The sequence below is a fragment of the Schistocerca nitens genome, chromosome 1 (genome assembly GCF_023898315.1).
Source record: "Schistocerca nitens isolate TAMUIC-IGC-003100 chromosome 1, iqSchNite1.1, whole genome shotgun sequence".
NCBI lineage: Eukaryota > Metazoa > Arthropoda > Insecta > Orthoptera > Acrididae > Schistocerca > Schistocerca nitens.
The window spans coordinates 1,136,391,849-1,136,409,307 of NC_064614.1; the positions used below are offsets into that span (position 1 = coordinate 1,136,391,849).

At 40.1% G+C, this 17,459-nt stretch overlaps 1 protein-coding gene across 2 annotated transcripts in view; it reads right to left on the minus strand.

The window, feature by feature from the left end:
• Positions 1 to 17,459, minus strand: part of LOC126199530 (cohesin subunit SA-1) — a 149,891-nt gene that overhangs the window by 13,730 nt on the left and 118,702 nt on the right. For both annotated transcript variants that reach the window (XM_049936461.1, XM_049936454.1), the window contains one exon: positions 656 to 864. In XM_049936461.1, coding sequence (XP_049792418.1) covers positions 656 to 864 — 209 coding nt within the window. The remainder of the gene's footprint in view (positions 1 to 655; positions 865 to 17,459) is intronic.

Consider the following 17,459-nt stretch of genomic DNA (forward strand, 5'->3'; position numbering starts at 1 on the left):
ATATTTTCAAAAATGCAACAGAGGAACAGTAAAGTTGTGTCAATATGGATGCACTCTCCAAACTTCTAATTGCCAATGGAAACGATACAACTACGACTATCTATGAAACCAATAGTCAATGTCACAACTTAAGTCGTTCATTCCACGTTACTCAAGTACTATTGCAATTCATCACATGATCACATGCTCAGCAATCATCAAAATGACAACAATGCAATTCTTTCAAGTACTCCTATTTTTAATGAGGCTCCCCAGCTCCTTTGCACAATGTAGTCTCTTCGTATGCCTCATATCTAGCACTTATTAACATTATGAATAATAAGGTCTTTTTTTCCCTTCTTTTTCTTTTGAGATGTCACAAGTGACATTCAAAGTTGATCAGCAAGCTTTTCATCAATATTCCTACACACAGCACCTGAACACAGGAGAGCACGGTAAAATGAAGCATTCAAAAATGACTTACACTGCTACTGTGCACGTTATTGTTTGAATGCAGAAGTGTGCAATTAGCAAAGAAAAAAAAACAATTTCTACCAATTCAGAGCAAGGAACTGCACTGCTAAAGAAACAATTTACAACTATAAGTTATTTGTAATTTACTCCAGAAATTTCCTATACAATAAATTTAATATATAATTCCTTACATTATACTTACACAACACGTTTATCCTGTTTCAGTAGTTTATTCGTAAATTCAGTGAGTATCTCAAGGAATGGTAGGTTGGGAGGGGGGCCTGTAGGGTCTTCAATATTTTCCAGTGGATCAACTGCAAATAATATACCCTCACGATGAAGTGCTGTTATTGCTTCACGGTTCTTCACAGCATCCAGTCCAAAAGATAGCGCAAATCGTTTTGCTAATTCCTAAAATAAATAAACACACATCATAAACAATATTAGACAAAAATTTGAGATGAGACTGGAATCATGAAATGTATAACACATTTAATAGATTTTTAAATTACATTTTTAATATTACATATTTGAAGTAACTAGGAAGTAATCAGAGCCTATATCATTACCTCTAAACACATACACTGCTGGCCACCGTAAATGCAACACCAAGAAAGACAAGAGGTAGCACAACAAGATTTATTTTGTAGATAACATGTTGACCAAGTATCAAATGATTATGTTTACAGATGTCTGTGACATGTGGTTCCTGCCAGAATCAGTAGTCAGAGTAGCCGCCATTGTTGGAGATCACCACTGCCACACGTCTCGGCATTGAGTCAAAGAGACGTTGGATGTGTTCCTGGGGTACAGCAGCCCAAGCAGCTTCCACACGTTGCCAAAGATCATCTGGTGTGGCAGCTGGGGATGTAATCTGGGTCACTCGTTGAGCAACCATGGACCACATGTTTTCTATCGGCGAAAGATACGGAGAGCGAGCCATCCAGGGAAGCAATTCAATCTGGTTATTGACGAAGAACCTTTGGACAATGTGTGCCACGTGTGGTCGTGCATTATCCTGTTGAAATATGGCTGTGGCCGAGCCCTGAAGGTAAGGAAGGACAACTGGCTCCAGCACCTCGGATATGTAGCGCCGGCTATTTAAAGTACCGGCAATGCGTACTAGAGGCGTGCGAGAGTAATATCCAATACCGCCCCATACCATAATACCCGGTGCAAGACCAGTGTGGCGGTGCATAATGCAGCTGTCCAGCATCCTCTCTCCACGGTGTCTCCACACTCGAATCCGACCATCATGGTGCTGCAGACAGAAGCGTGCCTCGTCAGTAAAGACAACGTCATTCTATTCTGCCGTCCACATCCGTCTGTCATCACACCATTGGCGACGGAGATGTCTGTGGTTCTGCGTCAATGGTAGACGAAGCAATGGACGTCTTGCGGACAGACCACTCTGCTGTAAACGGCGTCAAATGGTACGCGCAGACACTGGATGATGCGTTACAGACGCAATGTGCTGTGCTATGGTTCGGGATGTCACTGAGCGATCCGTCACTGCCATGCGCACAATTTGCCTATCAGCACGTGCAGTGGTGCACCGAGGTGAATGCGATCGACCACGTCGGTCCGTCATACCCTCCTGCATCCAACGGTCACACATCCGCATTACAGTTGTTTGGTTTCGTCCAACACGACTAGCGATTTCTCTGTATGATAATCCACAATCTCAGTAAGCCACTATCCTTCCTCTGTCGAACTCGGATACTTGATCAAACGATGTTCGCTGTTGTCTACGAGGCATAACTGATCGTCTTGTGAAACAACCACAAGGTAAACACACGTGCCGAATGTACACTCGTCGAAATCGCCAAGCCTTAAATGGCGCTATGAGGTGGCGCCACAGGCGCGCGTGATGTGCGTCTGCGCTGAAATTCTAATCAGTTGCATATCTCATCGCTGCAAACCCAGGGTGTAAATTTCACTTGATTCGGATGCTTCCTTCAGGGTGTTGCGTTTACGGTGGCCAGCAGTGTACAAACCTCAAATTTGAGGTTTTTAAAAATCTGTAACTGAACACGAGCCTCTTATTACAGATGTATTTATTATGACTTTCTTCCTACTGAAGGTATTTGTAATTTTTAACTGATTAGATGTAGCAAAATCTCCTGAAATGTGACTGCTGTATCTGCTACTGGCACTTTTTGTATTCTTTCTCGCAAGTCTCATGATATTAACAAACTAACCTTTTTTATTTATTTACTTGTTTTTTGCAATTCTTCATGAAATATTTAAGAAACCTCTCATTTTGAGGACACGGAGCACAAGTTCTGAACTGTTTCAAGGATGGAGAAGGAAACTGGTCATACCAATCCATACGAACCACCCCAGTGTTTGCTTGGAATGATTTAGACAAATCATGGAACACCTAAACCTAGATGGCTGGACACAGATTTGAATCATTGTCTTCCCAAATGTTCTAGTGTGCTAATCACTACAGATCTCGCTCAGCTTGACTGACTGAAGCACACCAAGCATGCGCCATGTTGATTGGTGTGATTTTGAAGCTGAAGCACCATATTTGGCAGTTTTTGTATTTACATTTATGCCTTACAAAAATGTGCAGTTTAAGTCAAGCACAAAATTAAAACTCTCTCCAAAATAATGTCACTCTCAAGATGGTTTGTCGTGTAAAAGTTTTGTGAAATATGGAGTCAGCAAATAAAACTGATATTCATTCCAAGTTATGACAGTGTGAATTTGGATTCATTAGGATTAATTATTATGGGAAATGAATTCTTAATGAAATGACAAAGCCATTTAAAATGTGGAGAGAAGTACTTTAGAAACAGCTGAAGAAAGAGTGAAACAAGGATTGCACCTTCAAACTAGGCTTCCAGCTTTTATGGCCACACATACCAGCAGTGTTTCTTGTTTCAGCAATAGGGTGGTGGTGGTGAACTTTGTTAATGATGACAAGGCAAAGAGCCTGTTAACTACCTGGAATGGCAGGACTCTGCAGCATAAATATTCTGAAGGAATACAAATTCTTTCAAAATTCTGTGAAATAGCAACTTTTCATGCTAGTAGAAAATATGGACATTGTCAGAAGTCTGCTGCAGTTTTCCTTAGACGCACAAGTGTAGATCTGAATAGTACTCTTTACACTATGGAGTGTGTTCCATTTACCTTTATTACCCAAAGTAACTTTTTGTCCAGAAGAAAAAAAAAAAATTGTATCAAGAAAATGTTGTTTACCTACCAGAGGGACATTAACTGGCTTGATTGTCTTTTTTGAAAATTTGTTAGTTACAAAGATTTTAACAGCAAAATGTCTTTTTAAATAGCAGCAGTATTTTTTATTCAGTATCCACTTCTCCTTAAGAACACAAAAGAAATGTATCACCATGTACTAATAGCAGGTACATGACAGTAACACAAATTTGATTGACTTACAGTGCACACAGCCTTAGTAATGTAACATGTCCACTTCCCGGAGTTGACACTAGACAAAAACAGAATGAAAATGCACACTGTTCACTCAGTCACCCATTTTCTGCTGAAGCTTTGTGAAAGTACAAGGTACGCCACTGAACAGAAGGTAGAAATGCTACTAACCTATTGACAATGTAAGTTAACAGAACAGTAACTGCAGCAGTATTTTACCATTTATAACACAGCTACATATAGAATAGTAATATAGTATACATGATGTGTACAGTAAAGACAGCCCGTGATTAAAAACAGCATCTTCATTACTTCTCTATTATTGCGGTTGAAGGTAGACACAAAACTACTCAGGCAAAGGAACTCTACAGAAAGCAATTTCCAGAGAAGAACCTCCTTTCCTACCTTATTGCAATTAGTGTTCCACTAACACATTTTCCATATATAAGTAGCATTTTTACTTTCTCTTTGTTGACACACATAGTTTTTCCACTACACTTCAGCTGAAAGTGATTGACTGAATGACCGGCATGCATTCCCTTGTGTTCCCATTTGTTTAGTATCAACTCTAGCCAACAGATGGGTTAAGTTGCCCCAGGTACTTTTACCATCTGGTTGTACAGTGAAGTCAAAGTAAATGATATCTGGTTTATGTGACTGGTCCTGTGAAGTGTTTCTGAACAGGTCTTAAAGAGAGGAATTGGATCACTGGGTATAGAAACATGCACGTGCGCGTACGAGCGCGCGCACGCACACGCACACGCGCACACACACACACACACACACACACACACACACACACACACACACACACATTCTTTGGAACAAAGAAGTTAAGAAAAAGGAAATAATGCTGGTTAATGTCTCTCTGGTAGCTAAACAATGCTTTCTTGGTGCATTTTTTTATTTTGCTGCTGGGAAAGAAGTTACGTGGGGACATCAAGATAAATAAGGCACCTTGCATTAAGCCTTAATAGGCTTGAAATTAAGGTTTGTTTATAATGGAAATGAGATGTGTTATGCCAAAAATATAATTCAAAGGTATATGCCCATTTTCAACGTAAGACTTAAAACCAATGAAATACCACAAAAAGAAAGAACGTAACTGAAAAATTAGCAGTCTGAAATAACACTGGTCTGGACAAAAAATAATACCAAACTGGGGATAAAGTAACACCAAAATTGGTCAAAAAATTAAACTACTTTTCTCTGTCCTTACCTATACATAATACATGTAGCTTCAACGAACAGTTGATTTATAAATTTTAGTTTCATTGCTTTCAAACCAACAGAAGGATGGAACTGTACTAATTAAAAAAAATCCTAAACATGTTATGGATACACAGAAATGTTAGACAATATAATTAAAAACTTCCAAGTAGTAGTAGAAGATTAGTGTTTAACGTCCAGTCGACTACCAGGTCATTAGATATGAAGCACGCACACTGAGTAGGGAAGGATAGACAAGAAAAGCAGCTGTGCCCTTTCAAATGAACCATCCCAGATTTTGCCATAAGCAATTTAGGGAAATCTCAGATACCTACATCAGAACTGCCGGATGCGACTTTGCACCGTTGTCCTCCTGAATGCAAGTCCAGTGTGCTAACCGCTACGCTATCCCACTCAGTAAAACTCCTGAGAGGCACAAATATAAGCACTACTTAAGTGTTTGTGAATGCTATGCCTGTATGTGATTAATTTTACCAATACACAATGTTTCAGTAACGTGGGTAAACTATTAACCACATTGCAGAAGTCTAAAATATACACCATCTGATCAGACATGTCGCTACATCCCTATAAATTGTGAAACTGACCACTGGATGTCACGAGGGTGAGTACTGTGTTGTCAGTAAGAAGCTGTAACAGTAGAATAGGTGGGTCAGGAGAGCTCAGTGTCTTCGAGCATGGACTAGTAATCAGATGTCAACTAACTAATAAATCAATTGCGGACATTTCAACCATTCTAAAGCTGCTTACATTGACTGCTGGTCATATGACTGTGAAGTGAAAATGTGAAGGAACAACCGCATCTAAACCAACACTGTCGGACCCTCACATACTGACAGACAAGAACTGTCAAGCATTGCAGAGGGTCGTTGTAAACAATTGCATTAAATCAATGGAGAGAATCATTCATAGTTCCAAAGTGCTCTCAGCAGTCCAGATAGAATAATGACTGCGTGTAGGGAATTAAAAAGGATGGGGTATGGTTGAGCAGCACCTCAAAAGGTACACAACATTTCTGTAGTCCCTGCAAAGTGAAGCTCGATGTGATGTATAGCATGACACTACTGGACAGTGGATGATTAGAAATGAGTGCTTCGGAGTGATGAATCACGCTACACTCTACAACAAATTGATGGAATGGTTTGGCAAATGCCTGGCAAACATACCTGCCGTCATGCGTAGTGCCAGTTGTGCACTACGGAGGTGTTATTACAGTGTGGAGGTGTTTTCCAGGATTAGGGTGTGGTCCCGTCACAGTGTTGAAGAAAAAGCTAAATGTGGAAGGATATGAACATATTTTGTAGGATTACATACTGCTTACAGCAGGTGAACAGTTTGGTGACACAGCACGACAATGCACATTGCCATAAGGCAGCATCTGTGAGGCAACACTTTGTGGATAATAACACTCCCGAAATGGACTGGTCTGCACAGAGACCAGTCCTGAACCCAATGTAACATCCTTGGTGAGAGTTAGAATGTAAATTTCACCCTAGACCCTAACATCCAACATCACTATCATCTCTTGTTTTAGCTCTTGAGGAGAGATGGACTGCAATTCCTCTACAGACGTTCAGACATCTCACTGAAAGTGCCCCTAGCAGAGTTCAAGCCATCACAAAGCCATCAGTGAACACATCCCACTTTTATGTCTACTAATATGGTGTTAGGGCACATAATAGTAATGGATAGAAGTTAGAATTTTTTAATAAAACTTATTCACACTGTTACACGCAAACTCTAGTCATGCCAAAGACAAGAAACGGAAGCAGGATGTAGGCCAGTGTGTCACGTAATGCAACACTGTCTTCTGAGTTACAATACGCATTCAGCAGAAAGGGAACTGCAACAGAAAACAAAAGGAAGCAGGACAAGCATATTAATTAGCTCATAAGACACATGCAACAGAAAACAAAAGGAAGCAGGATGAGCATATTCATATTCATTAGCTCATAAGACACATTGCATGAGGCTCACTCCCTTCTGGAAGAGCACATAATGAGGACCTGATGCAGTACTTAATGGTCTGTTATGTGAATATAGCAGATTAAGGACACAAGCAGTTGTTACAAACTGAGCCTTGCATCATAGGCTCGAGCCAGCTCCCTTTAAACACCCTAGCTCTCATCATGAATGGATCATCGGGATCAATGGCATTCACAGTAATAGCACTCCATTCCATGGTGACAATATTGTAGTGAATCTATGTCCTAAACGTCCAGCATTGTCTATGAAATAGCCAAAGATGTACTCAAGATGATGGCCTTCACCTGATGAACATCATGCTGCCCACTGCATACCATCTACTGATGGAGGAGCTGACATCTTCCAACAAGCCCACATCGAAGCACTGAACTTCAACACTAAAGCCAGCAACAGTGCCTCTTGTGGTCCATGTTCTAGTTCAACACTGAGGCACCTCCAGGTGCTGAAGTCTACCAGCGGTAGTCGAGGAGATAGACTGACCATACAACTACCAACATCAAGTACATTTCAAATGGGTCATCAAGTATCATCGTAGAATTTGGAGAGGGACCAAGCACATCCCAGCAGCCAGCAATGGCCGTACCTGGTCGTCGACAACCTGGCAAGACACTGGTGTTGCTAAATCTCACCTGAGCATGTGACTGCAGAGCTGATTGGACAGATGTCAGCTAGAATCCAACACACAGCTGAATGAGTGACAGTCAAGTCCGGTGCAGAAGAACGACAATTTGTAAACATTGAGAATAAATTATGGAACTCTAATAATAATATTTTACTAGTGCCATTCATGCTTCACAGGTTCACAGGTTCTAACAGCTATCCTGTGACTTCCACTCAGCCTCTGTAATGGCATCCAGATATTTTTGAACATATAGTGAAGTTTACATATAAGTAGTGTAAGAGATATGAAACTTGCACAATCTCTTATTACAAAACCTTACCTGGATTAGAGTTTTTATATCCATCCATACAGTTCTGAAAGCATGTTTTACATAAAAGCCCTTCCATGTATTTCATGCTTACATACTGCCACTGTCTTATATGGAAAAGGTACAGATGTTGGACACAAATATGAAAACAACGTGAAATATGCATGCTAACCAAGCCTGCTGATTCGCTCTCTTATCTGACCACAAATGGCACTTATGCAATGTTCTCAATATGTTGCAACTGTCAGTTATAGTCAGTATAGTATTCTGCATAGTTATGAGTGCATTATGTCAGAGTTAAGGGACTTAAAACATGATAAAATTGTTAATGCTCATATGGGGAATGCTTCAGTAACTAAAGATGATTAAGTGTCTGGTATTTCAAGAGGCACCATATCAAAGATTTATACCACACACAAGAAAGTGGAGAAACACCATCTACTAAATCACAACAAGGACCAAAGTATGTGTTGGGTGATCATGACAGATTGTCACTGATTGTGACAAAAAATAAGAGGATGAAAAATAAGAGAAAGACAGTTGCAAAAGTCACTGTAGAACTGAATGTCGCGCTCTTGATTCCTATTAGCACCAGAACATCACAAATATAATTCCATAAGCAGATAATTGCAGGGTGAACTAGAATTCTAAAACTACTGATCAGTGATGCAAATGCTCATAAAAGGAAAATGTGGTGCCAGAGCCATAACACCTAGACTAAGGAGCAATGGAAGTCATGTGGTCCAATGAGTCTTGTTGCACACTGTTTCCTACTTCAGGCTGAGTTCACATTCCAAGAGTGAAATGTTGCATAGGTTCGATGACAAGTTGGGCAGTCGTATCATAGAATTCCACGGGTTCCATGGCTCCTATGCAAGGTCAGATTACTGCCAAGGTTTATGCGACCATTTTGGCTGATCGAGTCCATCCTATGGTACACTATCTGTTCACCAATGGTGATGCTGTGTTCCAATACGACATGGCATCTGCTCCCACCATCCAGGACTGGTTTTGTGAGCATGAGGATGAATTGTCACATCCCCTCTGGCCTCCACAGCTAACAGATGTCAATATTATTGAGCCTTCAGTGTCTGCTTAGCAGAGATTGGGGCATCATCGCTATCCTCCTATACCATCATTACCTGAACTTGCCACTATTTTGCAGGAAGAATGGTATAATAATCCCCTGAAAACCCTACAGGACCTGGATTTATCCATTCTGGAACAACTGGAAGCTGTTTCAAATGCCAACGGTTTTCTTACAACATATTAGGCATGGAAATGTGTTGTGTTTTTGCTATTCCCACATTTTTGTGCATCCCCTATAAGAATTAGATGCTTCATTACCGAATCATTTACTACCATGGGTCACAAATCCATACCAAGTGGTCCAGCAGTGGGTGCTGGACCTTCTCATAAAAATTTTATGTTTGCTGAGTGAATTACCCAATGTTCAGTAGTCACAAAAATATATATTTTTTTTAATTTATTGTTTATTATTTTAAAATGGCAGCCATACTCGTTCCAGGCTGCATGCATTTTTTCGTATTTGCAAGCATCTACATTTTTTACAATTATTCAGTAGTGGATTGTCCTATAAAATGCATTTAGTTCAACAGACTCTGGGCTACAAATTAACATCATTATCATTTAGCTGGATGTATTCTTTAATATATTTTTAATAGTTCAAAGTTATCAGCCACAAATTAAAAAAACTCTATTTTTGAACAGTAGTTTTCCAAAGGAAGATTAATTTCTCAGCTTTAATAATATTTCTCCTATTACACTGTATAGTATAGTTACTTTTTATAGAATATCAATGGCTGTTATTGTCATCGTCATAATACTTAATAACTTTATTGATTGTGTTTTCCTCTACCAAATTAGATGCACTTTTCTTTTGCAATGCTGGTAAAATTCCCTGTTCTTTTATTAATTGCCTTCATAACTTAAGAAGACATTCTGACATATTAAATTCATCACTAACTTTAGCTCAATTCCAAGAATTCGGCAGTAAACTGATAATCTTAATTTTATCCTCTTTGTTTGAAGCACTGCATTTAGTTTTTAGTTTTTCTATCAAATCATCATATTCGGTTGGTGAAGTTTTAGAACTTCAATCTGTTTTAGTACAAATTGTATTTTGAAATTAAACTTCCAAATTCTTTTTGACTGTAGCTGCCACTTTATCAATTTTTGTATTCAAGGCACTTGGTCTTTTATCTTGACTTAGTTTCCTAATTTTACTAGCAGGCACCCATGATTTCACAAACTGTATCTATGAGGGTGAGTCCAATGAAAACCTTAAATTTGTAATAACAAATTGAAATTTCACGCCGTTATCCAGTAAGTTGGTAAGTGTGCTACAACGTGCAGAATGGCCTGTAGGTGGCAGCATAGTGCAGATGCTCACATACCATTGCAGTATCAGTATAAAGATGGCCGCCCCACTTGCAACTTGCACCAGGGAAGAACAGCATTCAGTTAGTCGGTTTTTGTGTAGTGAAGGTGTGAAATCCATTGAAATCCATCGACAAATGAAGGTTCAGTACGGTGATGCATGTTTGTCACAGCAGCAAGTCTACGAATTGAGTAGGAAGTTTGCAAATGGTGTGACTTCAATGGAAGATGCTCCTCATCCAGGTCAGGCACAACGAGTTGTGACTCCACAGAACATTGCAAGAGTTGAAGCCATAGTGAAGGAAAACCATCGAGTGACACTGAATGACACTGTAGCATGTTTACAGATTAGTCACGGGTCAGCACACCACATTGTGCATGATGTGCTCCAGTTTCACAAAGTGTCTACAAGATGTGTACCATGGCAGCTGACTCCTGAAATGAGAGAACAATGTGTTGATGCTTGTGATGAACTTCTTCGGCACTTTGGATGAGAAGGTGATGGCTCCCTTGCAAGAATCATTACTGGGGACGAAACTTGGGTTCACTTCCATCAACCGGAAATGAAGAGAGCAATCAAGGAATGGTGTCATTCCTCATCACCAAAACCAAAGAAGTTTTGAACAAAACGATCAGCAGGGAAGGTTATGCTCTCACTCTTTTGGGACGAAAAATGCATCATTTTGGAGCATTACATGCCTAGAGGGAACACTGTCACCAGTGCATCACACACAAATCTCCTAAAAAATCATCTGCGGTCTGCAATCAAATCAAAGCAATGTGGATTGCTGTCAGCAGGAGTCATTTTGCAACATGACAATGCAAGGCCCCACACTGCCCGTACAAGTGTTGCAACAATCACAGACCTGAATTTTGAGTGTCTTCCTCATCCTCCTTACTCACCAGACCTTGCCCCAAGTGATTTCCATATGTTTGGACCACTCAAACACGCAATGGGAGGAAAGAAGTTCCATTCTGATGATGAGGTATGCCACATGGTGCACGAGTGGTTGCGCGGACTACCAAAAGAATTTTTGTCTAAAGGAATTTATGTACTTTGTAAGCTCTGGAGGACATGCATTGAGCGTGGGGGAGATTATGTTGAAAATTGATACAGCTTTGTGTCACTTCTGCACAATAAATAATATAAAAAAAATTTAAGGTTTTCATTTGACTCACCCTCGTACTTTTTTAGTGGTTGCCGATAAGTCACAAAATTCTGTATCTGAGGTTTCACTATCCTTTCTCTTGTGAATTGCAAATATCTTAGAATAACATGTTGGACACAATGATTTTTCTGGTATGAGATTGACAAAAGGGCTTTTATTTTCAGAATAAAGATCAAATGTTATTTCTCACAGACCTTTTGTTATAGGTGTCTTATGTTTCTTAAAAGGGTCCATGCAAGACTGACCAAAAAGGTGATGAAATTTTTTTTAAGTATTTCATTTCATAATACACACATGCTGATTTGACCTCTGGGCCTGCTAGTAAGTAAAACAACGCTTTTTCTTCTTCTCAGTAATCTTCGATTAAAGTAATGTCTTTAGGATACACTCCATACACACTTTTATGACATGCTTCATTAATATTAACACCAACAGAACACTGAGACACCATTTTTCAACTGCACAATCCAAGAACTTCTAGCTAAATGACCAGACTACGAAAATGAAAATTTGTATGATGATGTAATAAAATATTAAATGAAAATTGTACTAATAATACAAAGTTAAATCTGTTTTATTTTCAATATCAAATTCTAAAAAGATTTCATTCTCATACTCACATTTAAGATAAGTAAATAACTTGATTTAAACAAGGAATTGTACTACTGTTGTTAAGGCACAGTCAAGACTATTACCGATATTTGCAATGTAACTTAATTCTTGAAGGGTAATTTTAACTTACCCACTAGCAAAATTGCAATGTGCTTGCTTGAGAGACAATGTAAATTGTCTTAACATTGCTGGCATCAACAAGGAGCAAAATTTAAGTACTGTGAAACTTCGATTTTAAGTTCTCAAATTTAATGTTTTTTGTGATTCTACACCATGAATTTGTAGACCCTCTGAAAAACCCATAAGATGGTAAAAATTCCCTAATTTTGTGTTTCTTCCTAGAAAGGTTTACTTGATTCTATGTTCTTATTTGATGTCTCACTTGACTACGTCCCATTTTCTTCCTATTGACATTTGATGTGACTGAATGAGTTGTAATTAGCACCAAAGACAGATGGCTTAGACCGTGGGTGGTGGCAGAATTAAGGGAATATTTTAGGCCACTGCAGAGAAGGGAGACGTGAAAGAGAAAATGCTTACGTAATCCACGATCGGCATGGCCAACACAACGTACAACATTTAGCTTCACTGTGTAACGATGGGTCGAGTATGTTTCACACTACTTTTTGCAGGAACTGACACGATCATGACTTTTCGGCGCCGTGAAGGTGACCAGGAATGAGGCAATCAATTTGTCGATCACTGTAGTGCCAAGCTGATGTTAATGGATGTGTTAGCGACAGGAGAATCTCAGCAATAGTAAGAACTCTTTAGAGGAATATGTTTGTGGTTGCACAATGTGCGAAATACTTGTGACAAGGGAGAATTTGAATGTTATTGCCCATTGTTTCACTTGCAGCAACTGAAGTTGTCCTTTTAGGTTCCTGCCAAAACACACACTCAGAAATCATCACACATTTGGAAATAAATGGACAAATATTTATTTCATCATTCGATCTCTCATCAGACGGAAATGTTCACTACCAACGAATAATGCAGAACATATTTATTACAATCATAACAGAATTCCAGAGCATGATAGCAATGCTAAAAGTTGAAAAAATATTTGCGCACAGCAAGTTGCGAACCCATAACCTTGAACTCAGCTAACCATAACATCATCCATTATGCTACAGCTTACTCATGTGAATTTTGTATTTGAATGGTATGCGTGACGTTTTTGTGATATACTTTCAATGCACCGATGCTTTGATATGACATACTACACATATATGTCACATATCACGAAGGAAATGAACAATCTAAATGCACACAGTTCACACAGGGGTCATTCACAAGTGCTCACAAAAGTCGATAGTCGAAAGCCCGCAAGTGAGGCCATCACTGCAAAAGGTAGTGTGAAGCCACGGCCATATAGCCGCTGGGAACATGTTTCTGTTTCCAACTTTGTTTCTTGTCTCTGTTTCTGTTCACACTGGCAGTAAACATTCCTCAGAGTATTAGCATCGTCTGCAACACTATTTGTTGTATTGTTTTCATATTGTTTGCCACGGTATGTCTAGAAATGAGGAAACTTGTTTTACAGAATAAGTTTGCGCTTATCAAAGAATTCTGAAACTGGTTTTAAAACTATGATATTATTTTGATGGAGAGTTTATATAGTAGTTGTAGTGGTTGAGAAAATCGGATTAGTAGTTGTATGAAATCTATTTGTTGGTTTGCAATCAATCATCGTTTCTGGTGAGAAAAAACATACTATAGAAAAACTGATAGGAAAAAGTTGCTACATATGGGAACTGCATATGGAAAACAACTACAGTTTCTGTAAGTTCACTTGGATATTCTTTAATGATTTTGAACTTTTGAAAAATATGGTATCATAATTTCTTAAAAAAATTACAGGAAATCAGTTATAACAATACATGTCAATGGAAGAGTCATTCCAGAGCCCTGAATATTTATTTCACGTTTTGAAGAAGGCTACGACATACAACCGTATTTTCTTTTCTATGCAGCATTTGTCAGTATTCTACCAAATGTAGCAGTATTCCACAAGCTGCCATCAGCCTGGTACAACAATAACAAATCGACAGTCTGCTGCCTCATCCACTGCACCCCCCCCCCCCCCCCCCCGCACCCCTTCCGCCCCCCCCCCCTGCAATTCTGTGCGGTTTTTAAGCATGGATCACACAGAAATGTAAAATAGGGGTTTCACTGTAATCTAATAAATAAATAAAAACTGACTTGACCAAGACAGTTTCTTACATAACTTAATGTACTAACTGTACAAAATATGTTACGCAAGAAGAGAATGCTAGCTTTTTTACAAGCTGTTCTGGAATCCCAAGGGGCATTTGTACATTCTTATACCCTAACTTAACAATGCAAGCTCTACGAGTTCCATAAGTTTTCAAAACAAAAAAAGTGTTTTCTCCAGCACCATCAAAAACAGCTTCATAACTCTGTGATCAGTTGTCCTATCATCCTCCTCTGCCAACAGTGTCATTTGGATCCTATATGAAAGGCAGCACATCGCTCTGCCAGCCATTACCAGCTTTCAGAAACTTGGGAGCCACTACTATTTAACTCCTTTAACTCAATTCCTCAATTGAGTTAAAGCTGAGTGGGCCACGTTCCCATCCTCCCACCAGAGAAAAATCTCTGATGGGACAAATCAAACCCAGGTACTCTGCACAACAGTTGGACATGTTGACCTGTCATTGTCAGCTGTCCTTTATCATATTTATCAATTTGTATAGAGCCACTTGTTTGAATACTACACAATAAGTACCAACTTTTGCCTCACCCAAGTGAAGGCCAAGAGGGTGACTGAAATGATCCAAACAATCTAAGGACAACATTAGCAACCTACTTATCAAAAGACGACATGTGACTGGTCAAGCAGAAACACATTAACAATCCAGTCTGATTATGAAAACTCATAGCAGAGTGACTAATGAACTGAATATATATATATATATATATATATATATATATATATATATATATATATATATATATATATATAATGAGACTTACCAAACAAAAGCGCTGGCAGGTCGATAGACACACAAACAAACACAAATATACACACAAAATTCAAGCTTTCGCAACAAACTGTTGCCTCATCAGGAAAGAGGGAAGGAGAGGGAAAGACGAAAGGATGTGGGTTTTAAGGGAGAGGGTAAGGAGTCATTCCAATCCCGGGAGCGGAAAGACTTACCTTAGGGGGAACACGATCAAAGGCAGAGCCACGTGTGAAAGCACCCACGTGATTTACCAACTGACCTGCCTACACTGTGATGCATTCTATGTGGGAATGACCAGCAACAAACTGTCCATTCGCATGAATGGACACAGGCAGACAGTGTTTGTTGGTAATGAGGATCACCCTGTGGCTAAACATGCCTTGGTGCACAGCCAGCACATCTTGGCACAGTGTTACACCGTCCGGGTTATCTGGATACTTCCCACCAACACCAACCTATCCGAACTCCGGAGATGGGAACTTGCCCTTCAGTATATCCTCTCTTCTCGTTATCCGCCAGGCCTCAATCTCCGCTAATTTCAAGTTGCCGCCACTCATACCTCACCTGTCTCTCAACAACTTCTTTGCCTCTACTCTTCCACCTCGACTGACATCTCTGCCCAAACTCTTTGTCTTAAAATATGTCTGCTTGTGTCTGTATGTGTGGATGGATATGTGTGTGTGTGCGAGTGTATACCTGTCCTTTTTTCCCCCTAAGGTAAGTCTTTCCGCTCCCGGGATTGGAATGACTCCTTACCCTCTCCCTTAAAACCCACATCCTTTCGTCTTTCCCTCTCCTTCCCTCTTTCCTGATGAGGCAACAGTTTGTTGCGAAAGCTTGAATTTTGTGTGTATATTTGTGTTTGTTTGTGTGTCTATCGACCTGCCAGCGCTTTTGTTTGGTAAGTCTCATCATCTTTCTTTTTAGATATAATTTTTCCACGTGGAATGTTTCCCAAAAGAAAGATGATGAGACTTACCAAACAAAAGCGCTGGCAGGTCGATAGACACACAAACAAACACAAATATACACACAAAATTCTAGCTTTCGCAACAAACGGTTGCTTCGTCAGGAAAGAGGGAAGGAGAGGGAAAGATGAAAGGAAGTGGGTTTTAAGGGAGAGGGTAAGGAGTCATTCCAATCCCGGGAGCGGAAAGACTTACCTTAGGGGGAAAAAAGGACGGGTATACACTCGCACACACACACATATCCATCCACACATACAGACACAAGCAGACATATTTAAAGACAAAGAGTTTGGGCAGAGATGTCAGTCGAGGTGGAAGAGTAGAGGCAAAGAAGTTGTTGAGAGACAGGTGAGGTATGAGTGGCGGCAACTAGAAATTAGCGGAGATTGAGGCCTGGCGGATAACGAGAAGAGAGGATATACTGAAGGGCAAGTTCCCATCTCCGGAGTTCGGATAGGTTGGTGTTGGTGGGAAGTATCCAGATAACCCGGACGGTGTAACACTGTGCCAAGATGTGCTGGCTGTGCACCAAGGCATGTTTAGCCACAGGGTGATCCTCATTACCAACAAACACTGTCTGCCTGTGTCCATTCATGCGAATGGACAGTTTGTTGCTGGTCATTCCCACATAGAATGCATCACAGTGTAGGCAGGTCAGTTGGTAAATCACGTGGGTGCTTTCACACGTGGCCCTGCCTTTGATCGTGTACACCTTCCGGGTTACAGGACTGGAGTAGGTGGTGGTGGGAGGGTGCATGGGACACGTTTTGCACCGGGGGCGGTTACAAGGATAGGAGCCAGAGGGTAGGGAAGGTGGTTTGGGGATTTCATATTTGTGTTTGTTTGTGTGTCTATCGACCTGCCAGCGCTTTTGTTTGGTAAGTCTCATCATCTTTCTTTTAGATATATTTTTTCCACGTGGAATGTTTCCCTCTGTTATATATATATATAACAGAGGGAAACATTCCACGTGGAAAAAATATATCTAAAAGAAAGATGATGAGACTTACCAAACAAAAGCGCTGGCAGGTCGATAGACACACAAACAAACACAAATATGAAATCCCCAAACCACCTTCCCTACCCTCTGGCTCCTATCCTTGTAACCGCCCCCGGTGCAAAACGTGTCCCATGCACCCTCCCACCACCACCTACTCCAGTCCTGTAACCCGGAAGGTGTACACGATCAAAGGCAGGGCCACGTGTGAAAGCACCCACGTGATTTACCAACTGACCTGCCTACACTGTGATGCATTCTATGTGGGAATGACCAGCAACAAACTGTCCATTCGCATGAATGGACACAGGCAGACAGTGTTT